General features: G+C 46.3%; 1 protein-coding gene across 1 annotated transcript in view; it reads left to right on the plus strand.

Annotated features, from left to right (window-relative positions):
• Rap1gap2 (RAP1 GTPase activating protein 2) overlaps window positions 1-26226 on the plus strand; it is a 217190-nt gene that overhangs the window by 142460 nt on the left and 48504 nt on the right. Inside the window, exons 5-8 of the mRNA XM_076871716.1 lie at window positions 19936-19971; window positions 23841-23885; window positions 24668-24700; window positions 25091-25303. Coding sequence (XP_076727831.1) covers window positions 19936-19971; window positions 23841-23885; window positions 24668-24700; window positions 25091-25303 — 327 coding nt within the window. The remainder of the gene's footprint in view (window positions 1-19935; window positions 19972-23840; window positions 23886-24667; window positions 24701-25090; window positions 25304-26226) is intronic.

Raw genomic sequence — 26226 nt, forward strand, 5'->3', positions numbered from 1 at the left:
TGGCTCGGTCTTCTGGAGGTCCAAGGTGGAGGACAGTATCCATCGTTCACCTGTATCTTTATCCTCTTTGTATTTTATACTTTTGGTTGGAATGGTGCTTACAGTTTATAAATCACATTTTTGAAGTCTTCTGGTTCTCATTGCCATGCTGCAAGAGAAGAATTATACTCCCACTTTTCAGATGAGGAAATGGAGGCTTAGAGAGATAAATGAAGCCCTTTCCTGAGCCAGCTGGTAAGACACAAACCTGCGTCTTGTGATTTCAAGTTTAGTATTCTTTCCATTACCCCAAGAAATAATTACTGACTACAAATAATTACTGAGTATCTGCTACTGTATTTCATTGCTTCTAAGACCCCCCCCTTCCCCTACCCCTCATTTAACTACTCTGGAATCAGGAGCATCTCACAAGCAGTGGCTTGCCATAGTTTGTAATTGCCAGTCTTTTTGTTTGGTGGTACATAGATTGTGCATCTTACAATGGATGCTGCTTAGATTTGATGAAATCTGGTGTGTGTACGACTCTGGCTGTGTGTAGACACACCTTCTTTCCACCAGATGTTTATGGTTTAGAAGAAGGACGAGATGGTTCCAGCCATTAACATAAAAACATATGATGTTTACCCAAACCAAGTCAAGTGCTATGGGAATGGCGACTGAGGGGCTTCCTGAAGGCTTAGGGGAGGTTGGGTGGGATCAGACCCTGAGCGCTTTCCCTCTGTATCAGCCAGCTGAACTGCACACACCCACGCCCCGTTAGCAGAGTGATTCAGAATTTGCACCCTGGTGGCGGACTGTGGCTTTGCGTGGTTGCTTGTTTGCCTTGTTATTTAACTTTCCACCTCAGTTTCTTCAACTGTAGAGTGGGCACAGTAAGCATGCTCGCTGCCCAGGGGGGTCATAAGATTTGATAAGAGAACACATATAAAATATTTAGTCAAGGGCCTGGCGCATATAGTGAGGGCGCAATAAATGTTAGACCCTGACCAGTGAAATTAATTCTGTGAATTCAACAAATTTAGAGCGGACAGACATTTATTTTTTTAAATTTTATTATTTATTTATTTATTTATTTATTTATTTATTTATTTTTAATTGGTTATTCAAAACATTACAAAGATTGCAGAATCACATCGGTTACACATCCACATTTTTACATAATACCATAATAGTAACTGTTGTATTCTGCTACCTTTCCTATCCTCTACTATCCCCCCTCCCCTCCCCTCCCATCTTCTCTCTCTACCCCATCTACTGTAATTCATTTCTCTCCTTATTTTTTTCCCATTCCCCTCACAAACTCTTATATGTAATTTTGTATAACAATGAGGGTCTCCTTCCATTTCCAAGCAATTTCCCTTTTCTCTCCCTTTCCCTCCCACTTCATGACTCTGCTTAATGTTAATCTTTTCCTCCTGCTCTTCCTCCCTGCTCTGTTCTTGGTTGCTCTCATTATATCAAAGAAGACATTTGGCATTTGTTTTTTAGGGATTGGCTAGCTTCACTTAGCATAATCTGCTCTAGTGCCATCCATTTCCCTGCAAATTCCATGATTTTGTCATTTCTTAGTGCTGCGTAGTACTCCATTGTGTATAAATGCCACATTTTTTTTTATCCATTCATCTATTGAGGGGCATCGGGGTTGGTTCCACAGTCTAGCTATTGTGAATTGAACTGACTTCTGATCCGGGTGTTAGGCACCTTCACATCTGTCATCTCGTTTCATCTTCAGAAACACCCAGGCGTGGGGTGGGGAATTGTTACTCCAATTTTGCAAATAAAGAAAACAGTGGCCCAAGGTCCCATGGCTGGTCTCAGCCTGGGGCTCTTTTTCCTGGCGTACGGCTGCTGGTGAGAAATCTCGGGCAAGAAAGGAAACCCTGCTGATCCAGTGGCCTTGCCCCAGCTGGGGCATTTGGTCATCGGGTCCTTACTGTTGGGTGTCCTGAATGGTGGGGTTTAGGAGGAAGTGGGGTCGGGCTGGGCGTGTGTGGCTCAGGGACAGAGCACTTGCCTAGCATGCAGGAGGCCCCGGGTTTGATCCCCGGTACTGGGAGCGGGGGGCGCAACAGAAGGAAGAGGGTCTCATTCAGAGCCACAGGAGGCTAATCTGACACTAGGAACATCTGCCCTGAACTTAATCTCCTCTCCTCTCCTCCTCTGTAGCCAGGGGGCAGGTTTGCTTCTCAAGAATGGCTACTTGTGTCCCTGACCCTCATTCCTTCGGTGCTTGGCCATCCTTCTGATCCCTGCACCCCGGGAGAGGCTCTCAGCATGTGGCACTTCTGCCCAAGGCTCTGCAGGGACCAAGACCCACCTCAGCCAGCCAGGAGTGGCCTTCCTGCTGTCTGAGTTTAACACAAGCATATTTACCTTTTCTCCTTATCCTTCCTCCTTCTTCCCTTCTATCCGCCGCCCCCCGCCCCCCCCTCCCGCCCCATTCCCCTTTCACCTAGAGTACTTGGCTCTGCTGCTGACAGGCTGTGTGACTTTTAGTGGGCCATTTAACTTCTCTGAGCCTTAGTTACCCCTTCCCCCTGCAACTGGACCATCAGGAGGGTCAAGTGGGAAATATTAGGGATGCATCCTGGGCCTGGTCTCTACCAGGTATCCTTAGATCCCAGACGGATAACTCTACAGCCTTATCAGCAAATTATGGGGAGAATAATTCTCTCCAGAAAACTCCTCCCTGCTCCCCTTCCTTTGTGGCCTAGCCCTTGCCTGCTCCTCTGAGCGTCCGTGCGGGCTGTGGTGGAGCCATGTCCTGCTGTTCTCTTATTGGGTTGTAATTATTTGCTCCTATGATTGTCTTAGTCACTAGCCTGAAGCCAGTCCCTTTATTCAGTTATTCATCCGTCAAGTATTTATTCAGAGCCTGTGCGCCAGGTGCCAAGGTTATGGACCAAGTGGGAGAAACAAACAAGAAATTACAGAGAGACACGGATTCCATAGGGCATGTGTAGGAGGGGAGCCACTTGGGGGAGGGAGACCAGGAAGTCTTCCCGGAGGAGGTGATCTCCCAGCTAAGTTCTAAGGGAGGAGTCCACTCAATAAAGGGGAGTGGGTAGGAGGGAGGCTGGTCTTCCCTGGGTCCCCCAGCCCCAGCCAGTGCCTGGCCCGGAGGAGATCAATAAGAAGGGTTCTCCCACCTCCCTCCCTGCCTCCTAATACGTTTCTGCATAGAGGCAGGGGCCTGGACCATAAGGGTGCTGTGGCCAAGGGGTTGTGAAAGGATTCCAACTGTGGCATGTCCTGCCAGCCTAGGGCATGACCGTTCCTGGGGCCAAGGCTGCGGGCAGGGGCTTGGCAGGCTGGGGTGGGGCTCCCGGGCCCTGAGCAGGAATGGAGATGAGCCAGAGGCAGGCTTGGGTGGATGTTGAGGACACAGGAACACTGTAGTGGATTCCTGGGCTCAGTAGGGACAGGGAGGCCCATGAAATTTGACCTCATTGCTTCTCCCAAGATGGTCTTTGCGTCAGCATTTGAGGAATCGGAAGGGACATTGCCAACTTTCTCTGCAGCCAGGACTCCCTCTCACAGGTGGTTCCTCTGAATGAATAAGGTGCCCAGTTTACGTCTAGTACTCTGCCCTTTTCTTCCCACCCCTTCTGGCCTCCAGTGCAGTTCCAAGCCCCCAGGGATGGACCCATGCAAAGACCTGGCCTGGCCTCTCTCCTCCCAGGGGATGCTGGTGGGGTTTCTGGAGCAGGCACAGGTCGTGCAGGGCTGGAGAGGTGAAGTGGGCTGGGTGTCCGGATGCCAGCTGGGCATGAGTGAGGGGAAGCAGGGAAAGACTGGTCTTCTGGGTGGGCTTCTTTTCACACTGGGGAAGTGGGGTGTGAAGAGCAAGCATGGAGCTGGGAGGGAAGGTCTGCGATCATCATGGTTGCATTTGTGGAGGGTGATTCGTGCCTCATCTTGCAGTGGACCCAGTACATGCTCCACATCCTGGTGGGCCAAACACCTTCATTTTACAGATAGGAAAACCGAGGCTCAGAGGCCAAGTAGCCTGTCCACACGGCGTACCATCAGCAGAACCATGAGTGGAAAGCTTGTGTGCCGCACACTAAATCCAGAGCTATTTCTACCACACTGCTTTTTAGAGGGATTTAAAAATTCATGCCCTTCCTTTTGAGCTGGGGACATTGCTTTCCTCCTAAAGCTGGAACAGGACTGAGGGCCTCCCGATGGGTATGAACTATGACGTGTTTATTAGTGTTGGAAAGAGACTCTGAGACCCAGGAGAGGGCCTGGCTCTCTGCTCCCCACACTTAGCTCCTAAAAGCACAGCTCTTGGACACCTCTGGCCCCAAGCCATGGATACAGCCTGAGTCTCCCCAGGCCATTCATCTTATTTATTTTTAATTTTTCTCATGGGATAGCTACAGGACATGAGGACTGCTCTCTTTCTTTTTAAAGTGCATTTAAAAATATTTTAAAAACAGAGTAGTACATGCAATAGATTTTTTTTTTTTTAAATCCAGCCTATTCCTGAAAGAAAACAGTTCCTTATGCCTCTGTACCCCTTCTCAGAAGCCCTCTTGCCCCCTCCCCGGGACTCCTAAAGCAACCTCCCAACTGTATCTTCACATCTCTGATGAGTGGTGTTCCAGGCTCTGTATGGTCCACAGGAGAAGCCTTCAAAGATGCAGGCACTTCAGTCCCCAGTACTCTAAAAACGAAAACCCAAACTCAGAGACACAGGTGCTGATCTTTTACTTTGTTTTTATTTTCCTTGGGCATAGAACTTCCCAGCTCACAGACAGGAACTCTGAGGCCTGACAAGTGGGGTCCGCCCTGAGCCCCACAAGACACCCAACACTATTCTTCTTTCATCCTGGCACCGTCACTGGCCTCCTGTGCCCCATTCCTCCCTGTGGCCTGGCGCAGGCCAGCGGCATTGGGAACTCCTCTCGCAGGGATGGAAGGGGACAAGTGCTTCTTACCTTTGACTTTCTCAGGCCCAGATGGGTGTCCTCTTCTAACTTTCCGGCATGGCACCCCTCCCTTGGGAGGGACCCCTTGCTCTTATGACGTATGATGGGTGGCCGCTCCACGGGTCCTGGACTCCCCAGAAAAACAGCCCAGGCAGAAGAGGGGTTGAAGGTCAAAGCGAGTCAATGTGGACTAACAGCTCCGGGCAGACACCCAAATCCTGCAGTTCCTTGTTTGATCTTAAGGAAGTTGTCCAACGTCAGCAGCCACCCTTGCTGCCACCGTGGTGGTAGCAGCAGCAGCAGAGCGGCAGCTACAGCAGTGGTACTAAGGCAGACAGGGCCCCTGACTCACAGGGGACGGGCAGGGGAGGAAGATGATGGATTTCTTCAAGAACATTTTGGTGAGTGTCTCTGGGCTGCAAGAGGAATGCCCATCCAGGTCCTTCTGCCTGGAGGGATTGAGGGGCACAGTCCCTCCTCCTGTCACCTGGCAGGAAGCCCCAAGTGGCTGTTTGCTCACCATGGGGCATGGAAGCCTCCTGTCACTCAGGGGAAGGAGGAGCAGAGATCATGGACAATGGGGACTGTGTGTGTGTGTGTGTGTGTGTGTGCGCGTGCACGTGTGGTGGGGGTGGGGGAGTGGACAGGGACAGAGTCAGGGGCCAGGTCTTTCCTCCCTGGCCTGTTATTTGAGGTGGGGTCTTGGTGTGGGGTTGGACAGAGCTCACTTGTGTGCTTCTCTGAGAGATCTTCTTGGCCCAGTGCCAGGGCCCAAGGGGACCCATTGCCAGCTACAGGTCGCGCCACAGGTGGGAGTTTATAGGATGAGAGGGAGAGAGGGACTCTTCCACGGGGCGTCTGCTGTCGAGCTGGCCAGCTCAGCCCTGAGAGCCTAGCCCCTCGCTTCTTTGTTCTCGGGGTAGCCATCATAGGAGGGTATCTCCAGGCTGCAAGAGGAATGCCCATCCAGGTCCTGCTGCCTGGAGGGGTTGAGGGGCATAGTCCCTCCTACTGTCACCTGGCAATGACACTCTGTCACTGAGACTTAGGATGTGGTCGGTGTGAGACTTGGGGTGGGGAGTGAGCACATCTAGTCCTGCCCAGCCAGATGGTCCCTGGAGGTTCCTGGACCCTGTTTCGGCTCTGCCAGCCTCTTTGTACTCCTGGTGGACACGGGGTCCAGGCTGACCCTGCCCCACTGGGGCTGCTGGGCTTCCTCATTCACACGCCTTCCTGCTGCTGGCTGGGGACTGGATGTTTTCTTGCCTTTCTTCCCCCTCCTTGACTGTGCCATCCCTTTTCTTCAGGAAGCTGAGAGTCACAGTCTAGGGATGAGTGACAATGTGAGGAGTGACAGGACACTATATCTGGGGGGTTGAGCCAAGGAGTTCCCTAATCTCAGGAAGGGTTTTGTGGGGCTTATGACCCTGTTATCAAACAGAACTGGCCTGAACCCTCTGAGTCATGGCTGGGGGTGGCTTGTGGTTAATTGGAGGGCTTTAAGCTGGAGACCGATGCATCATATTAATCTTCCAAAGGACCATGTGGCTGTTGTATAGAGAACTGGTGGGGGTGGTGGTGGTGAGAGGCAGGAAGTCTGGTAGGAGCTTGTTGAAGGGACCATTGAGGGACAGTGACATGATAGAGGTATGGAGGTCATGAGACACAAACAGACCTGGGACCCACTTTGATGGCAGACTTGGAGGGGGTTTGGGAGTGGGATTGGAGCAATCCATGAGGACTCTTAGGGCTTTGTCCTGAGCTTAGGATGGGAGGAGAAAGCTGGTTGGTGCAGAGTAAGTTTTTAATTTAATGGGAGTTCTGTTTTGATCTCGTTAAATTTGAGATGCCCATCAGATTGTGTGAGATGTGGAGTTGGCAAACCCAGGTGAAGCTGGACTTGAACGTGGTTCTGCATTTCCTAAGTGTGTTCACTGTGGGCAAGTTGCTTGACCTCTCTAAGCCTCCAGCCTTCTAACTCTAACTCTCTCTGGATGTTTGTGAGGCTTATGGGGTAGCATTTGTAAAGTGCCTGATTCAGTGCCCAATGCCTGGCACATCATGGAGTCCCCAACTGAGGACCCCTGGGACTTCCTAAAACTTTTGTTTCTATCATTTTTACAACTGAGGAATATCCAGTGGTTTCCTGTTGACCAGAGCAGAGCTTCATTCTTGTGTCTTGTGGGCTGATTTGGTTCAAAGACTTATTATGTTTGATCTGCATAGAGATTTTTTAACATTGAGTTGATTAACAATGAATTGATTATCAATGTATAAAAGTTGATAAGAGTTCACATAAAAATTTGGATTTCTAGCTTATCTTGAAAACTCTAGCTGCATTGAGCTTGTGTTTCTAACTTGGCAGCTTGGTTACAGATAAATAGTGACTGTCTCTTTTGGGCATTTAACGTTGTCTTACTCCTCCACTCTTTTGATTTATTTATTTTTTTTAAAATTGAGGTGAAATTTATGTAACATAAAATTAATCACTTTAAAGTAAGCAGTTCAGTGGCATTTAGTACATTCAAAATGTTGTGTAATCACCACCTCTATCTAGTTCCAAAATATTTTGTTTTCATCATCCTCAAATAAAACCCCATTAACAGTTACTCTCCATCCTTTCCTCTCTCCACCCCCAGCCCCTGGCAAACATTAGTTTGTTTTCTGTCTTTCTAGAGAAATGGGATATTCTAAAGAAATGGGATGCTTATGCTTCTGTACAGCAGAAACAACAATTTGCAGAGTGAAAAAAGTATCCAACGGAGTGGGAGAAAATATTTGCAAACCATATATCCGATGGGGGCTAATTTCCAAAATATATAAGGAACTCCCAGAAGTCAACAGCAGAAAAACTAATAATGTGATTTAAAAATGGGCTCAAGACATGGATAGACATTTCTCTAAAAAGACATACAAATGGTGAATAAGAATGTGAAAAAAATGCTCAATACTATTAATCATTAGGGAAAGTAAATCAAAATTACAATGAGCTAGTACTGTTAGTATGGTTAGTATTAAAAAAAAAAAAAAACAACCCAAAGTATGACAAGTGTTGGTGAGGATGTGGAGAAACTGGACCTTGTGTAACTCTGTTAGTGGGAAAGCAGAATGATGCAGCTGCTATATGAAATCTACACAGAGTCTACTTAAAAATTAAACAGAGAAAATAGCCAGCTTCATTTTTTTGCATGTGGATATTTTTTTCCAACTATTTGTTGAAAAATCTATTCTTTCCCTATTGATAAGTCTTGGTATCCTTGTCAAGACTCAATTAACCAGCTGGGCATGATGGCATACCCCAGTAATCCCAACAGCTTGAGGCTGAGGCAGGAGGATTATGAGTTCAAAGCCACCCTTAGCAAATTAGTGAGGCCCCTAAGCAACTTAAGGAGACCCTGTCTCAAAATAAAATATATAAAAAAGGTCTGGGGATGTGGCTTAATGGTTAAATGTCCCTGGATTCAGTACCTAGTACAAAAAAAAAAAATCAGTCAGTCATAGGTATGTGGGTTTATCTCTGGACTCCTAATTCTATGCCTTTGTTTTATATGTCTATCCTTAGGCTGCCACCACATTGTTTTGATACTGTAGCTTTGTAGTAAGTTTTGAAGTTGGGAAGTGTGAGTCCCTTAACTTTGTTCCTTATTTTCAATAATGTTTTGGCTATTCTGGATTCCTTGAGTTCCTATATCAAATTTAGTGTCAGCTTTTCAATTTCTACAAAAACAAAACAAAAACTCATCTAGGACATCTAGGATTCTGATAGGGATTTTATTAAATATGTAGATTGCTTTGTTTGATGTTGGCCTCTTAATAATATTAAATCTTCCAATCCATGAACATGGGATGTCATTCCATTTATTTAGGTTGTCTTTAATTTCTTCCAATAATGTTTTATATTTTCAGTGTATAAGTCTTTTGGTTAAATTTGTTCTTATTTATTTCATTTTTATGCTATTTGTAAATGGAATTGTTTTCTTGTTTTCCTTTTTTGATGTTTGTGGCTGGTGTTCAGAAACACAATTGATTTTTGTATTCGGTGGTTTTCCTGATTATTAGCTTAAGTCATTTTTTTTGGGTAAAAGTTTTAAGGCTGCCTATATAGGATCATGTCATCTGAAAACAGAAAAAAATTATATTCCTTTCTTTGTGGTGGTTGCTTTTTATTTCTTTACTTTGGCTGCGAGGGTACACTGAATAGTGTTGGTCAAAGCAGGCATCTTTATCTTGTTCCTAATTTCGAGGGAAGAAATTTCACCATTGAATATGCTGTTAGCTATGTTTTGTTTTTTCATTTTTAAAATTAATTCTTTGTTGCCAGTGTAATAGCTGCTTATGATAGAGAATAAAAAGTTAGAGAAAATGTGAGAATTGTCCCTATTCCTACCACCTATAGACAACTTCCTTAACACATCAGACTGGTTTTATTTATTTTTTAAAGTGTTTTTTATCATGTTGAGGAAGTTCTCTTTTATTTCTAGTTTTCAGAGTTTTTTTTTTTTATCAAGAAGGGTTATTGATTTTTGTCAAGTGTTTCTTCTGCATCAATTGAGATTATCATATGTCTTTCCTTTCTTGTTCTATTAATGTGATAATGTTACATTGATTTTCTTATCTTGAACCAAGTTTGCCTTCCTGGGGTAAAATCCTACTTGGTCATGGTGTATAATATGCCTACGTTTTGTTGAGAATTTTTGTCTCTGTGTCCATAAAGAGATACCGATCTGTAGTTTTCTTGGGGTTCTTTTGTATGACTTTGGTAATATTGACCTCAGAGGATGGGTCAGGAAGTGTTTCCTCAACTCTTCAACTTTTTGGAAGAGTTTCAGAGGATTTGTATTAATTCTTTAAATGTTTGGTAGAATTCACTATGAAGCCATATGATTGGTCCTGAATCTTCCTTGATTGGGAAGCTTTTAATTACTGCAATCTCTCTCTTTTTTTAATCCCTTTGCTCTTTCATTGTCTGCCTGTCTAGTTATTTGCACCCTCCAGTCCTATCTTAGAGATATAAATATGTCTGCCTGATTTTTAAGATGTCCTATTAGATCTGTCATCTTTCTACCCTTCCCCTCCTGACTCCATCTCTGCTCCAACATCTCTGCTCTGAGAGTCCCTTTCATATACCCCACCTGCATTAAACACAAGTCCGTAGGTCAGTGCTTCTCAAAGGGTGGTCACCTGGGAACTGGTTAGAAATGCAAATTCTCTGGCTAGAAATCAGAAACACTAGGGGTGGGCCCAGGAAGCTGTGTTTTAGCAAGCCTTCCAGGTGATTCTATTGCATTAGCACTGCGCTAGGTAATGAAGAGGCATTACGGGTTCCTGGGCCCAGGTGATATAGTGAGGGGGCATCTGTGAAATACTCCAGCAGTAGAGGAGCTCTGTGCAGCATAAGTAGCTGGGAAGGGAGGCCAAAGAAAGAAAATAGAAGCATGCAGGTGATTTTGTGGTGGTGGAGGAGGGAGACTTTGTGGGAACAGGACTTGGTTGGAACAGGACTTGATAAGACAACTAATCATTGAGGGCACCCACTAGAGATAGGATTGGGCTAGGTAGGATTGGGTGAAGGTGCAGTCTGTGGCTAGAACTTAGATAACTCTTATTAGTAGGCATATTGGCCTGTCCAGTCCTGCCTCTAGCCATCCCAAGGAGCCAGCCCTGGTCATTTGCAGGCCTAAGACTCAGTTTCCACTGCTTGCTTCATTCTCATTCTTCTCAGCAGAGTATTTAGTTACTCACTGGCAAATGTTTCTTGAGCCTTTGCTATGTGCTGGACACTTCTAGGCAGAGGGAGACAGCAGTGAACACTATAGACCAAGAACCTGGTGTCCTTAAGGACCTTCTGTTCTGGTGTTTCTCTGAGGCAGCAGCCAGGCAACTTTGTGTGCTCCATGGTCAGGTAGCTGGGCGGCACGTCTGATTTGGTTCCTAATAGAGTGTATGCTCTGGGTCTTGCATATACACCTCTCTCTCTCTCTCTCTCTCTCTCTCTCTCTCTCTCTCTCTCTCACACACACACACACACACACACACACACACACACACACACATATACCTCTCTTGGTATTTCCTTGAGGACCAGAGACTTGCTATGACCATGGTTTTCTTCTTTTTCTGCATCTTCACCTTATTTTCTAGGGATCCACCATCTTCACCTTATTTTCCAGGGATCCATGTGAGTGGAAAACACCTTCTCCTTCATTCTTGTCTAGCTATGAATTTGTTTCTGCTGTTAATGTGACTTTGGTCCCTCAGTGTGTGCCCTGGATTGGGGTGGGCAGGGATAATGAGTGAGGCGATTGCTGATGAGCATGGAGTGTGTTGTGTGTTGGGTGCTGTGCCAGGCTGTGCACATGCTGGCTCATTCCAACATGCAGGGTGCCCAGATAGCTGTCATCCTGCTGTGATCTGTGGGTGTGTCCTACCTCTTGGGAGTGGGGCATAACAAGGCTGCTCACACATAAACACACCCTCCAATAGTGGAGGAGTAGAGCCTAGAGCTGGGGCAGAGTATTTAGTTACTCACTACAGGGACATGGTGAGCTGCAGGTGGGTGGCAGTGGGTGTCTCTTCAACAAGGAGGGTCACAGAGGAGGAGGAGGAGTGAAAGGGGAGTATGTTGCAGGGAGAAGCCACGTCAATGTGTAGAGCTGCCACGGAAGCAGAAGGGGGTAGGTGGGGCTGCTTCTGCTTGCAGGAAGAGCACAAGGGGTAGACAGGCTGCTATAGCTGTCCTGAACAGTTGGACCTCCATATCTGTGGGTTCTGCATCCACAGATTCTACTAACCTCAGACTGAAAATATTCGAACACAAAGTTGTGTCTACACTGATCATGTATAGGCTTTTTTTCTCCCTTGTCACTAGTCCCTAAACAATATAGTATAGCAACTGTTGACATAGCATTTACATTGTATTAGGTATTAGTCTGGATGATATAAAGCACACAGGAGGATGTGTGTAGATTATGTGCAAACACTATGGCATTTTATATTAAGGGACTTGAGGTTTTGATGTCTGTTGAGGTTCCTGGAACCAATCCCTAGCAGATATTAAAGGAAAATTGTTGGGCTGGGGTTGTAGCTCAGTGGTAGAGTGCTTGCCTAGCATGTGTGAGGCACTGGATTTGATCCTCGGCTCCACATAATAATATAAATAAATAAGATAAAGTTATTATATCCATCTACAAGAAAAAATATTTTAAAAAAGAAGAAAATCGTCTCACGCAAATCCGTATTCTTTCCATTGCTTATCTTCTTCATTACCCAAGCAGTGCACTGGCACCAGAGCCAGAAATGGGGTACACTGGGGAAGATTTCTTGAGATTTTTCAAACCTAAATGGCTCCCTGCAGTTCCTGGTCATGCCTTCTCCTCCTACTTGGAACCTCCTCCAACAGTCTCTTCCCCAAAGACTGGCTTTACCCTCAGGAGGGAGGACCAGGCGGTTTCTATATTGGGAGGTGGAGAGGACAGGGACTGAACCTGACCGAACCCCGGGGCCCAGCCTGTGACTTCCTTGGCTGAGCTGGCTCTGTGATTATTTCACGGCCTACTTGACTGGCTATTAAAGCAGAGCCCAGGGGAAATGCTGGCCGCCGCTCTCATTTGGGTGGCAACGGTGGTTGCTAATAATAAATTAGACAGCTGAGCTCACGCTGCTATTGATGAAGAGGCCGAATTACATTCCTCTATGAAAAAATCCAGGGGCTAGCTTCCTGAAGGAGGGAGATCCACTTCCTAAGGATGCCCTGGGCAGGACTTCAGCCTGTCCCACTGGGACAGTGGCTCCGTGAGTATTTATTGAGTGCCTGCAGGGTGGCTTGGCTGCGTGACGTATTCTCAGGGTGTGTGGATAAGGGTGGATCTGCAAGGCTACAGCTACTCTTCCAGCCTGCCCTGAGTCACCCTGCTTCTGAGTGGAAAAGGAGACCCGCTCTTTGCCAAGACTGGAACTGTCGCATTGGAAAGTTCAACGAGTCACCAAGAAGTGAGGCCAACTCAGTTAAGGCCAACTTCCACTGGCTGATTTCTGCTCCTGGGCACTGTCCATGTAGGAATCGTCCCCCAGAGCATTCTCACATCTGAGGATGAATCACGGCCCTTCTCACCATCTGCGCTAGCCCCAAGGCCACGGTGTATCTTCATTCAGGAAACGCACGCTCATTTTTAATAGGAATCCAAACATACCAGCTCTGGGTAGACCCACAAAGTCAAGAAAAATATCCTGAAGCTGCCAGACCCTCTTTCCAACAGGTCCAAGCTGTTTCCATAGTGAGCATTCTCATAGTTACTTTTAGTAGCTGCTATTTACTGAGCATTCTCCATGGACCAGGTACTGGCTGGGCACTTCCTATATGCATTATCACTTCATCCATGTAAGAGCCCCCAAAAGTCAAGGACTATTTGGTTCAGTTTTCAGGTAAGGAAATTAAGAGAATTGAGAGAGTTTAACCTGCATTATGCCACACAGCTGGGCAGCATCAGATTGGCCATTCCCCAGACCCAGGCTTTGACAACAGGGTTCAGCTCCCTCCTGTCTTCCTACTGCACCTAAATCTAAGCAGCTCTGCTCTGCCTTGCAGATTTAACCTGAGTTCTGCAGTTAGAGACTCTCAGGTCCAGACCCCAGCTCTCCTTTCTTATCTGAACTTCAGGATATTTTACCCAGAGGCCAGTCCAGCTGGGCTGATCTGCTCGCTGTTCATCACATACACACAATCCTTCATTTTTCCACCTTTTCCAAAATAATTCCTGCTGCTTGGGTACCATGTTCTCTTTGTGCCTCTCTATTAAGTGATTTCTCTTTATTCTTTAAGGGGGCCTAGGCTCTCATGTCTTACAAGAAGCCTTCTTTGATGTGTTGGTTTAAAATATGTTCACACATTTGTTGATAGTTCTCAAGATGTGGAACCTAATTCTCCTCCTGCTGAGTCTGGGCTGGACACTTGCTTCTAATGCATAGGATAAGTGGGAAGTGAGGGTGTGTGATTTCAGGTTAATTTTCTCTGGGCTCTCTCTGCTGCAACACTCATTCTGGGGGAAGTTAGCTGCCATGTTTCAAGGATGCTCAAGCAGCTGATGGAGAGACTCACGTGATGGGGAACTGAGACCTTCTGCCAGTATCCACACAAGTGTGCCATATGAGAACAAGAGGCTCCAGCTGCAGTTAGGCCTTCAGATGACCACAACCCCTGCAGTCATTTTGACTGCAGCCACTTGAGAAGCCTAGAACTGGAACTGTACAACTAAGCTGCTTTTGAATTCCTTCCTCAGAAACTGTTTTGAGCCACTAAAGTGTGGAATAGTTTGTTACAAAGCAGCAGAGAACTACGTTTGACATCCCAATAAGAAGTGCTTTGTGCTGCCCATGAACCACGGGGCTGCTCATCAGATACACTACCCTGGAAAGCATTGTCTCGTAATAAAGATCACGTATCTTGGAAGTTGGGCCCTTGCCATGGACAGGTACTTCCAGTATCCTGTCCATGCCTTGGAGGTACTTAATCAGTTGGGGTTAACTGACTGATCAATAGAAGGGCAATTGTTGAAGAACACAGCTGAAAAAATTTTTGATTGCCAGCTTATATGGATAACAGAGTGAGCTGGATTTGGGGGTGATTTGGGCATTTTAATCTATAATACACAGAGCCAAGGATCAGTTTGAGAATGAATTGGCCTGAATCCAGGGTGTTTTTGCAGGCACTGAAGGCTGATACTGGGTCCCTAGATACTCTCTATCATGAAGTTGTGGGAAGGGCCCGGAGCTGGAATTGGGGAAGTAAAGAAAGGGCTGTTAAGAGTCTCCACTTGTGTAACTAATTAAAACAAATAAAAAAATAGATTGCTTTTAAGTGAATTAAAAAAAAAAGAGTCTCCACTTAGATATCCAAGTCTTCAAAATGTGGATTATATGCGCGTGTGCATGCATACATACACACACACACACACACCCATGCATACACACACAGAAAAGTGAAACATCCTTAACCAACATCTCATATTGCCATCTATCCTGCAAGATATTTTTCTTTGCAGGGATGATACATATACCTATTATCAGACGTGTACAGTATATACACAAACATCTTTTGGGGTTTAATTGAAAAAATAGGATCATCTTGTTGTCAACAGTATTTTTCTCACTTAGAAATGCATTGTGAATCTATGTGCTAGTATAATTTAACACAAGTCTCCTCTCTTGGTATTTTCTTGTCTGGGCATACTCTCATGCATTATTTGTTTCTCTCGTCATTGGTGGCTACTTTATTTCTGCTTTTTTGTCTGTAAACAATGCAGTGACACATACCCTTATATTTGAGTTCTTGTGCAGTTGCTCAAATATTGCTCTAGGGCAAATTCCCTAAAGTTAATTTTTTTGGACCAAAGGATTTGAACATTTTTAAAACTTAGAACACAGAGCACCAAATTGGTCTTTAGAAAGATTGTACCAGTTCAGTGGTTTGGGAGGCTGAGGCAGGAGAGATTGCAAATTCAAAGCCACTTAGGCAATTTAGTGAGGCCCTAAGCAACTTAGTGAGACCCTGTCTCAAAATAAAAAAAGGCTGGGATGTAAATCAGTAGTTAAGCACCCCTGGGTCTATCCCCAGGACCCAAAAACAAGAAAAGAAAGAAAGATTGTACCAGGTACACACTTATCTACAGTTCCTGTGTTCTTTTTTTTTTTTTTTGGTACCGGGGAATGAACCCAGTACCAAAAACCACTGAGCAACATCCCCATTTTTTTCCCCAGCCCATTTTAATATTTTATTTAGAGACAAAATTGGCCAGTCTGATAGACAAAATATGTTATCTTATTATTTACAATCAATTTCCTTAATAACAAGGGAGGTTGGCATATTTCTTTGTGCTTATTGGTCATTTTATAATTTCTCCTTTAGCAGTTTATTCATGTCGTTTGCACATTTTTGTATCCCTTACAAAGATTATTTATTTATTTAAAGTTTAATTATGCAAGTCACATGGGTGGGTGCGTGTGTTTGTGTGATAGGCCAAATACAAAGCTTAACTTCTCTTACTGCTTTCATCTTCCCTTCTTGATAAAATAACTTTTGGTAGTTTGAGTTATATTTTTTTCCAAATAGTTTTCTACGCCACGCTTTAGATTTTGTTTTTAAGGTTGTATTTATGTAAGTGGGATTATATTCAATGAGGTGTGCTCTGATTTTTCTCCTTCCCCCCATCTTTCCCTCAGTGTTCCTTGGAGAGTGGCTTATTTAAGCAATAGAAATTGATTGCTTTGTTTTTGAACAGTTGCATAGCTTTCTTGAACAGCTCTATTGATATAATTCACAGACCGTAAAGTCACCCATTTAAAGTGTACAATTTAGTGGTTTTGGCATATGCATGGAGTTTTGCAACCATCGCCTCGCCACAATCAATTTTAGAACAGTTTGACCACTTCAGAAAGAAACCCAGGATCTTTTAGCTCTCGCCATCCAACCTCCTGACCCCCTCAGGCCTAAGCAAACACTAATCTACTTTTTGTCTATATGGATTTACTATATAAGTGGATCATATAACATGTAATCTTTTATGTCTGCCTTCTTTCACTTAGTATACTATTTTCAAAGTTCATCCTTATTGTAGCATGTACAGTACTTTATTCCTTTTGTGGCTGAATACTATTCCATTGTGTAGGTATACCACATTTGTAACCTACTCACCACTTGATGGACATCTGAATCTTTTCCGTCTTTTGGCACACATGAAAAGTGCTGCTGGAGCATTCTGTATGAACATAATTCTGTATGAATATTGAGTTGTTGGAGTTTTTTATGTATTCTAGCTATAGGTATTTGTTTGAGTTCCTGTTTTCAGTTCTTTTGGGTATATACATTAGAGTGGAATTTCTGGGTCACCTGGCAACTCTATGTTTATCTTTTTGAGGTGACACACACCCTTATATTTGTGTTCTTGTGCAAAATTATTTTTCACAGCAACTGTGCCATTTTACATTCCTATCAGTAATATATGAAGGTTCCAATTTCTTTACATTCTTGCCTGCACTTATTTTCTGCTTTTTGATAATAGTTATCTTAGTGGAAAATCATTGTGGTTTGGATGTGTATTTCCTGATGGCTAATGATGTCGATTGAGTATCTTTTTACGTGCTTATTATCAATTTGTATATCTTCTCAAGGGGAAATATCTATTTGGATCCTTTTCCCATTTTTAAAAGGAGTTTGTTTTTATTATTGAGTTGTTGGAGTTTTTTATGTATTCTAGCTATAAGTCTCTTATCAGATATATGGTTTGCAAACGTTTTCTCCTAGTCTGTGGGTTGTCTTTTTACTTTCTTGAGACTGAATATGAGGATTTAGTGTTAATTCTTCTTTAAATATTTGGCAGATGGCATTGAAGAAGGAGAGAGAGAGGAAGGGAGGAAGAACAGGAAAGGGGGGTGAATGCAGTGTGGATTTAACAAAATCATGCTATATGCATGTATAAATATACTACAGTGAATTCTACCTTTATGTATATGTATAAAACACCAATAAAAAATAAATAAGCAGGTCGGGTGCGGTGGTGCATGCTGTAATCCCAGTGGCTGGGGAGGCTGAGGTGGGAGGATCGAGAGTTCAAAGCCAGCCTCAGCAGTTTTGTGAAGCGCAAGCAACTCAGTGAGACCCTGTCTCTAAATAAAATGCAAAATAGGGCTGGGGATGTGGCTCATTGGTCAAGTGCCCCTGAGTTTAATCCCCGGTGCACCAAAGTAAATAAATAAATGAATTAATAAATAAATTAGTGAAAGAAAGTTAAGCAGAACAGAGGAAGAAGAAGGAAAGGGAGACAGGGAGGGAAAGGGGATGGACACCAACGACTAAAATGGAGTAAATCAAATTCCATGCATGTGTGATTTTGTCAAAATGAACCCAACTATTATGTATAGCTATAATAGTTCAATAAAAAACAGTAAAAAAAAGAAACAAATGAACATTAAAAAAATATTAGATAGAATTTACAGATGAAGCCATCTGGGCCTGGGCTTTTCTTTGTGGGTAAATTTTTGCATCTCTAATTCAATCTCCTTATTTCTTATATGTCTTTTTCGATTTTGTATTTCTTTCTGAATCAGTTTTGATAGTTTGTGGTTTTCTAGGAATTTGTCCATTTCATCTAAGTTATCTGATTTGTTGACATGAAGCTGTTTGTAGTATTTATTTTTATTCTATGAATGTAAGCTTACTCTAACCAGTTTCAGAATAGATTGGCATTTAAGTTGTTCCAAAAAAAATATTTAAATGTTACAAACAATGCAGCAATGAACATTTTGAGAGTATGTATCTCTGTGTACGTGTGAATGTTAGAATATAGATCACTAGAAGTGCAATTGGTGGGTCGGGTGTCTGTGTATTTAAAATGTTGGTTGTTTCTGTCCCCTGTCCTCTTTCTGCTCATCTTTATTGATTGGTGTGAGCTCTTTGTATCTGGCAATCCTGGTCTGCTGGAGATGGAGTAGGTAAGAATGCACAGTATTAGTTGGTGCTTTTATACCTAGAGAAGTGGGAAGGGTAGGTTTGGGTGTTTGTCAGCTGCTCTGGTCAAGGACATTGGGTGTGGGTGCCCCAAGCCTACTCCTATACATTTATTTACATGCGGAGTCTATAGACCTAGATCCTGACTGCTTGGAGGTCTCTCCCTTCTGAGGAATTCTGAGAGCAGTCACCTGGAGGGGCCCATTCCTGCCGTAAAGTCCAGTCTCAGTCAGGCCTAGCTTGGCCTGTTAGAGACAGAAAGCCTCTGACCTACCAGCAGTTCAGGATCTAGGTCTGTAGACCCCACATGTGAATGGGTCACCCACACCCAGGCAGTTCTGGCTCTTTGGTGCCAACAGAGGAAGGGAGATTTGGGGAGGTACTGATTCTGCATGAAAAAGAGTTGAGGACAGTGCCTTCTTCCTTGTCACTGCATTCTTTAGGCACTGTCTGTCCAGGCATCTCGACTCATGGCTTGCCAGTGCTCAGATTTGTGTAATGATGTTAGTATAAGAAATTAGGGGGTTGGGGGTTGTGGCTCAGCCATAGCGAACTTGCCTAGCATGCACAAGGCACTGGGTTCGATTCTCAGCACCACATACAAATAAATAAAATAAAGGTCCATTAACAACTTAAAAAAAAAAAAAGAAATTAGGTTTGTTTTTCTGGGGTGGGAAGTGGGGGACTTCGGAGGGACAGGAACATGTTTTTCATCAGGTGAAGCTTCCAGCACTCAGCTGTGCATTCCACCTCCTTGTTCTCCTTTTCCAGCGCCTCAGCTGTGCATTCCACCTCCTTGTTCTCCTTTATGCCTTTACCTGGAGTTAACAGAGGGTCAGTGGAGGAGGTTAAAGGTTTGAACAGCTGCAGTTTGATATTTTTAAAATAATCCATCCATGAGCTGGAGGCTCAGATGAATGGGTTTCAGGCTGCGTTTCACAAGCTCTAGGGTCCCAAAACAGTGCCGTGAGGCAGGGGCCAGGGTGGCCCAGGGGGCACAAAGAGGCTCCAGCCTCTTTGGCTGCCCTGACTGGAGTGGCTGTATATACTGGCTCTCTGTTGGGGTACTGAGTGAGATTTTGTAGGAGACAGAGAGTCTTTGTTGCCACAGATGTCAGAAAACTACGTGTGTTGGACATTTTGGCTTCACTGTTGGGTTGAAAACATCCCAAACATGAATCCTGCTGGGGGCCGAGTCTCCATTGGTGTTTGGGGGAATGTGGCTTTTCCCAGGGGTCCCACTGCCCCTTCCCCCACAGAGACGGAGTGTCTGCTCCCTCCCCGGGGCCAGTGGCCAGCCCAGGCCTGTTTAATTTTCTCTTTTGTTGAATGGGGTGTTCTGGCCCTCCAGTTCTGCAAGGCAAAATCAAATTATCTTCTCTCTTGACTCAAATGAATGTCCTCCCTGGGGAAGCCCTGGGCTTAGCTTCCAGGCAGTTGGTGAGGAGGAGGCTCTGACTCCCATCTCCCCCCCCACCTCCCCCACTTTGTGTCTTTCAGTCGGCGGAGTTCTTCGAGATGCTGGAGAAAATGCAGGTGAGTACCCCCAAAGTGGGGAAGCAGCCAAGCCATGGGTGCGGTTGCTGCTGGGACCTTGGGGGTCTCAGTAGCAGGAGCTACCTTGGAGGGACAGGTCCCCACAGCCCTGACAACCTGAGGCCATTTTGCTATTGGGCAGCGAAGCCCTTGGGAAGACTCCAGCCTGAGGACGGGAAGGACCAGCTGGGGATCCATAAATTCCACGGAAGTGCAGAGGGCTGGAAAGGGGCCATTGTTCTGGGAATGGGTTAGAAAGAAAGCTCGAAAAAGCAAGCCCCGTCTGAGGGGTGTCATCTTGGGTCAGGGAGGGAGAGCTGCAGCATGGGAGGCAGATCCAAGTTCAAATCTTGCATTGGACACTTGGTTGTTCCTTACCATTTCCACGCCTCTAAGTAAACAATAATAAAAATTCTCACTGAGCTGAAATAAGAGAATATATGTAAATAATTGGTAGGCACTCTGTGAAAGTCGACGTTCAATGTGGATTTGAGGGACTTTTATAAGCACAGACCTTATCTGCAGATTCCAAATCTATGGATTAAACCAACTGTGGAAAATTTGGTTTTATGTGGATGGAAAACATTTTAGAAAAATTTACATCTGTATTGCACATGCACATACTTTTTTTCCTTGTCATTCTTCTCTAAACAATGTAGATAACACCTATTTACATGACATTCATGTTGTATTAGGTAATATAAGTAAGCGAGAGATGATTTAAAGTATATGGGATGCTGGGTAGGTTGCAAACACCATGCCATTTTAAATAAGGGACCTGAGCATTTGTGGGTTTTTGTATCCCTACGGGTCCTGGAACTAATGCTTCTGAGGTCAGGCTCTCAGGTAAGAAGGTTGCCCTAGGGAATATGAGCAGAGGTCCAGGTAGAATTGATGTGGGTGAAGAGAATGGGAAGAAGTTGATAATGGCACACGTTTCAAGCACTTCTCCTGGGCTCAGGGATTGACAGGTGTTCTTTTGTCCTGACAAGGCCCTGGGAAGTAGGTATGGTCTCATTACCATCCCTATATCACAGATGAGGAAACTGAGGCATTGAGCTATTAAATTAAGCACTCTAGGACACATGGCAAGCAAGTAAGTAGCTTGAGAGCCAGAGAGCTTAGCCATTGTACCATGATACTTTCTACCCTAAGTAGAAGAGACAGATCCTGTAATAAGGTTCTGGAAGCTCCAGGAGGAGGGGGCAATATGGTGCCCAGGGCAGTCCTGAGATGCAAGTCTCCTGAGGGGAGGTGAGGAGAGGGACATTTGGAGGGAAAGATAGTATTTATGACATGACCACGAGTCAATTATTAAGATTCTACTCCATACCCGACAGTGTGTGGACTGAAAACTCATTTTACATTCATTTAGGGAACTTCTAATCAAGTTGTGGAAACAGGGCTGGCATGTGCTCTGTGCGAGCGGTGGGGACAGGGTATAATTAAGTGCTCAACTGCTTGGAGCAGAACCGGGATTTTCCCTTCAAGCCCACGGGATCCCTTCATTCTGGCAAGCTGGTGGGGAATCAGAGGCTCCACCTTCCTACTCCCTACTCCTGTGGAAAATTTGGATTTATGTGGATGGAAAACATTTTAGAAAAAAAATTTTTTTTTTTTCCTGGTGGCCTCTGCCTTCCACCTGTCCTCACCCTCAGCTGGAGTCCCCTCCCTCCCCCACAGGGCATACAATTTGGCCTCATATTGTTCCGTTTTTAGAGGCTGTCGGTTGGGTTTGCTTCTCAGCTAGACTGGGAGCTTCTCCAGGGCAGGGGCTTGTTTTTCCCCTCCTTCTCTATTTCTATGACAACCGACACCCAGCACCCATGGTGGTCTGCCATTTCTGTCTCAGTTGAGGCACGGGAGCCAAACTTCCCAGCGTGTAAGACTCTACCACGTGTCAGTGGATGCCAGCGGTGGAAGGTTCACAGTCCCCAGCTACTCTGCTGATAGGAAACTTGCATGTGGGGAAGTGATGGTGGTCAGGCAGTGCATGGTGTGGGTGGATTCTGTTCTTGGGCATGGGCTTCTTCCCTGTTCATCTTGCAGTTGTGAGAACAGAGCCTGAGAGCAATTAAGTGCCCGGGTCACTCTGCTAGTTGTGAAGAGCTGAAACTAGGCTCGAGGATCCCTGATTCCAGCCCAGGAGCCTAGGGATTTGAAGAAGGGCACAAGCCCCGTAAAGCAAAAGGAGTTTAGTGCACGTGCTTTGGAAGCTTCTGTCCTGGGCTCAGGTTTAATCTCCATGCCTTCTAGTTGGGTATCTTTTCCCTCTGAGCCTCCATTTCTTCATGGCGGGGGGTGGGGTGGGGGTGGTGAGGCAGCTAGTGATAGTACCTGTTGTACTCAGGGAAGAGGCGGCCCTGCTTGGGCAGTGGCTCTGTTGTGGGGCAGGGAGTGGGGTGGCTGAGGGGCTGGGAGGAGGTTTTTCTCTCCTGCCTCAGGGACTGTTCCCAGACGGGGATGACTAATGCAGGACAAACAAAGTGAACTCCTGACATCACTCCCTCACCCCCACTTACCCAGTTGGCCAACCCCGACAGGGTCTGCAGGGCCACCCAGGTGGTTTTTTGCCTGTGTGCAGGAGGAGCACCTGTCTTGTGGGAGGGGCCCTCCCACACCCTCCTGAACAATGCTGCAGGGTGACTCAGCCCAGAGAAGTCCAGTGAAGGGGAAGCCGCATCTACAATCTACTCAGTTAGCAGGAGCCCTGGTGTCCAGGAAGTGGGGGGTGTGGTCATGTGGATAGGTGACCTGGCTTCAAATCCAAGCCTTGTCACTTACTAGCTGTGTGTCCTTAGGCACATGCCACACACTCCCCCTCCCCCCACCCCGTGGGGGTCTTTATTTCCTTGCTGATGAAAAGGTACTGTGAGCTTCTCAAAGGAGGCCCTGGGGAAACTCACCTTGGAAGGGTGTCAGTGCTCTGGCCAGATAGGGACTGCTTCTGGGCTCTCTTCTCTTCGGAGGGGAACTTTCTCCTAGCTTGTCCCACCAGCTCAGACCCTCACCTGATTTATTCAGTCTTGGGACACCATGTGTTTCCCTCCCACACAACCCAGTTAAGTCAGAACCCAATTATAGGACTGCTGGAAAAGGCACTGCTCTCGGAAGTGAATTTTCCAGACACCTGCAGGTTAATTCCCCCAGTCTAATCCCAGTCCTCAAATCTGATCCTCAAATAGATACTCCGTGTATCTATGGAGTTTTTTTTTTTTTTTTTTGGCACGGGGGTGGTGGGGAATGTGTCTCATTCTCATTTTATAGATGCAGCTCCAAGGGTCACATAGAGGAGGCTTGCAGCAGAAGGAGGACCTGTGGATGCACAGGCCCTCCCATCAGGGAGAGTGTGCAGCTGATGGTGCCACGGACATGGGTTCCCATTTTATCCCCTCACCTGCTGACCTTGTGGCCCTAGGGAATACCTTTCAGCTCTAGGATGATAACAGTGGTATTACCAGCCTATGGTACTGATAACCCAGAGCACTAACTAGTTACCAGTCAGTATTCCAAGGGCTTCACCCATTATTAACCTTTGATCTTCAACACAATGGTAGGTGCTGTCATCATTCGAATTTCAGTCATAGGGCAGTTTCTGTGACATGGTCATGGTCATTAGGCTAGTAACTAGCAGTGCAGGGATTTGAACCCAGGGCATCTGGCTCCAATCTGGGCTGTTAACTGAGCTACTAGCTGGCTCATCTGGGGCTGCTGTGAGGACTGACAGTGACAAGGCAGTGAGAGCTGCCAGCTGTGGCTGCTATCACCATCATTAACCCCCAGCAAGGCCAGTTGCCCAGAGACTCCTCTCTTGGGTCACTCTTTCGCGACCTTTGCTTCCATGGGTCCTCTTTTCCTTTTTTCCATAGGGGATCAAGCTTGAAGAGCAGAAGCCAGGACCCCAGAAGAACAAGGTGGGCTGGGTGGCTGAGGTGGTGGTTGGGTGGGCCCAGTGAGGAGGCCTGAGTGGGACAAGGGCGAGGAGCAGCAAGGGTGCTGGGCTCTTCTGTCTCCCTCCTGTCTCCCTCTGGTTTCCACCAAGAGCCACTGAAGTGACTGAAGCCTGGTGACACTTGTGCCTGGTAGGCAGCAAAGGGGGACCTGGCTCCATGCCTTTAAAGGAACTTCAGAGCAGGCTGGGGTGGGATGGGAGCCTTGAAGGAGACCCAGGATTGGTGGCTGGGCCTGGCTGCTCCCCCCACCTATTTGGCACCTGTCTCTACACCTGTACAGTGTTTGGGACTGTCAGACTTGGTTTTAGAGGACCAGCAGCTCTTAGCTTTGGTTTTTTTTTTTTCCAATGCCTGAGGGTACCTTTGAGTTCAGCCCTGTTACCTGGAGAAGGCTGCTGGGTGAGACTAGGGACCATTGCCCTGTGTTGGCACCCTAGGCCGAGAAGCTGTCTCACTAGGGGTGACAGGGTCAGCACCTTTGTATGCTGAGTCTTTGGCTCAACTGAGTTTGTGTTCAGGTGTGGTCAATTTGAAGATGAGCCCAACTTATGTAAGATATCAGATCCCGCAGCTGCCTCTAGGCTGTTCTTCCATCTCATGTGTTTCTCCCAAAGCCCTGGTGCAACCTGCTAAGCCTCCCAGGGCATCCCCTCCCATGATCCAGGAGAGGGACGTGGAAACAATGATCTGACTTTATCACCACTGGGAGGACTAACAGTTCTGTTCTCTGGTTTGTCTTGCAGGATGACTATATCCCATATCCCAGCATTGATGAGGTAGGAGCCCTCCTGTCTGTACTGCAGCCTGATCTGGGTCCTGTTCCTGGGGAGATCATGGCCCTTCCCAGCCCCACATGGGAAAGAACCTCAGGCCTGGGATTTGAGGGCCTGAGGCCTCTTTCCATACTTGCCTCTGTGACCTTGGCTTTTCCGTGTTTTAACTGGGGGTTCCCATCCAGGCTTTGCAACCCACAGGCACAGGGTCAGCTGGTAAAGCTGGAGATGCCAGTGGGTCACAGAGGAGGGAGTCATGTTACTGACTTTGGCCTTAAAAATACCAGACTCCCTTCCCTGGAGCAGTTCAGAGGTGGGTGGGGACACCACAGGCACCTCCTCCTGCAGTCTCCAGGGTAGACTTGCAAGACAAGATCCTCCCTCTGCCTCCAGGTTGTGGAGAAGGGCGGCCCATACCCTCTGGTCATCCTGCCCCAGTTTGGGGGCTATTGGATCGAGGACCCGGAGAATGTGGGCACACCGACGTCACTGGGCAGCAGCATCTGTGAGGAGGAGGAAGAGGACAACCTCAGCCCCAATACATTTGGCTACAAGCTTGAGTGCAAGGGTGAAGCCAGGGCCTACCGCAGGCATTTCTTAGGGAAGGTGAGGTCCAGGGGCCCTGGGAGAAAAGAGCTGCCAGAGAGTGAAGTGCCCTGGGTGGGTAGTGGGTCCTCTCTCCAGTGCCCCTTCTGTTCTCCCTGTCTTTTCTTCTTCCCAGATCTGTCCCCTTCCTTGCTGCCTGCATTTGTCTTAATAGGAGAAGTTTGACTGGCAGTGTTCTGGGGCAGGGGCAGGAGAGCAGTACAGAATTCCCATGATGGGTCCTTTGGGGGTCACCCCCAGCAAGGGTTCCAGGAGTTGATGGGATGGGTACTTTTTGGGGGTGCAGGAGAGTGAGCAGAGTTTTGACTTCTCCAGAAAAAAAACGCATCCTCACATCTTGGAAGTCTACGTTACCATATTCTTAGTGCACATGTCTCATGTCCTGTGTGCCGTTCCTCTGAGCGCAGTGTGCTTGCTGTGACCCTCTGATTACTTAAAAGTTATATATCTTTAAATATATGCTGCCCTTCAAATTTGCTAGATTCCCCAAGTCCCCGGGGCAGATTCTGGATATCTCAAGCCAGAGACAGCTTTGCAAAGAGACTCATCTGGAGGAAGCTGTACCCAGGCCTCCAAACCCCAGGAGGTTAAAATGTAGATTCCACACCTCACCCTGACTTGGTGGACCTGGTGTGGGCTCCAGGAAGCGATGTTTGTAGCCCAGGCTCCCAGGTTCAGAGGACCTCTCACCTCCCCTTGGGTGGAGGTGTTGAGTGCCTCCTAGCTTTCTCCCACAGAGAGTCTGGGGTGGTGAGGGCTGCTCCCCTGGGAACATCTGGTGGTGAAGAGCTTCAGCAAGTTGAGACAGATCTGAGTTTGAATGTTGGTGTGCATGTCTGTGGAATGGGGATGATCTCTTGCCTAAAGCTGTGGTCAGGATTAAAGAAGATAGTAGGTATTAAACCCATAGCACGGTGCTTGGC

This window comes from Callospermophilus lateralis, chromosome 11 (genome assembly GCF_048772815.1).
Source record: "Callospermophilus lateralis isolate mCalLat2 chromosome 11, mCalLat2.hap1, whole genome shotgun sequence".
NCBI lineage: Eukaryota > Metazoa > Chordata > Mammalia > Rodentia > Sciuridae > Callospermophilus > Callospermophilus lateralis.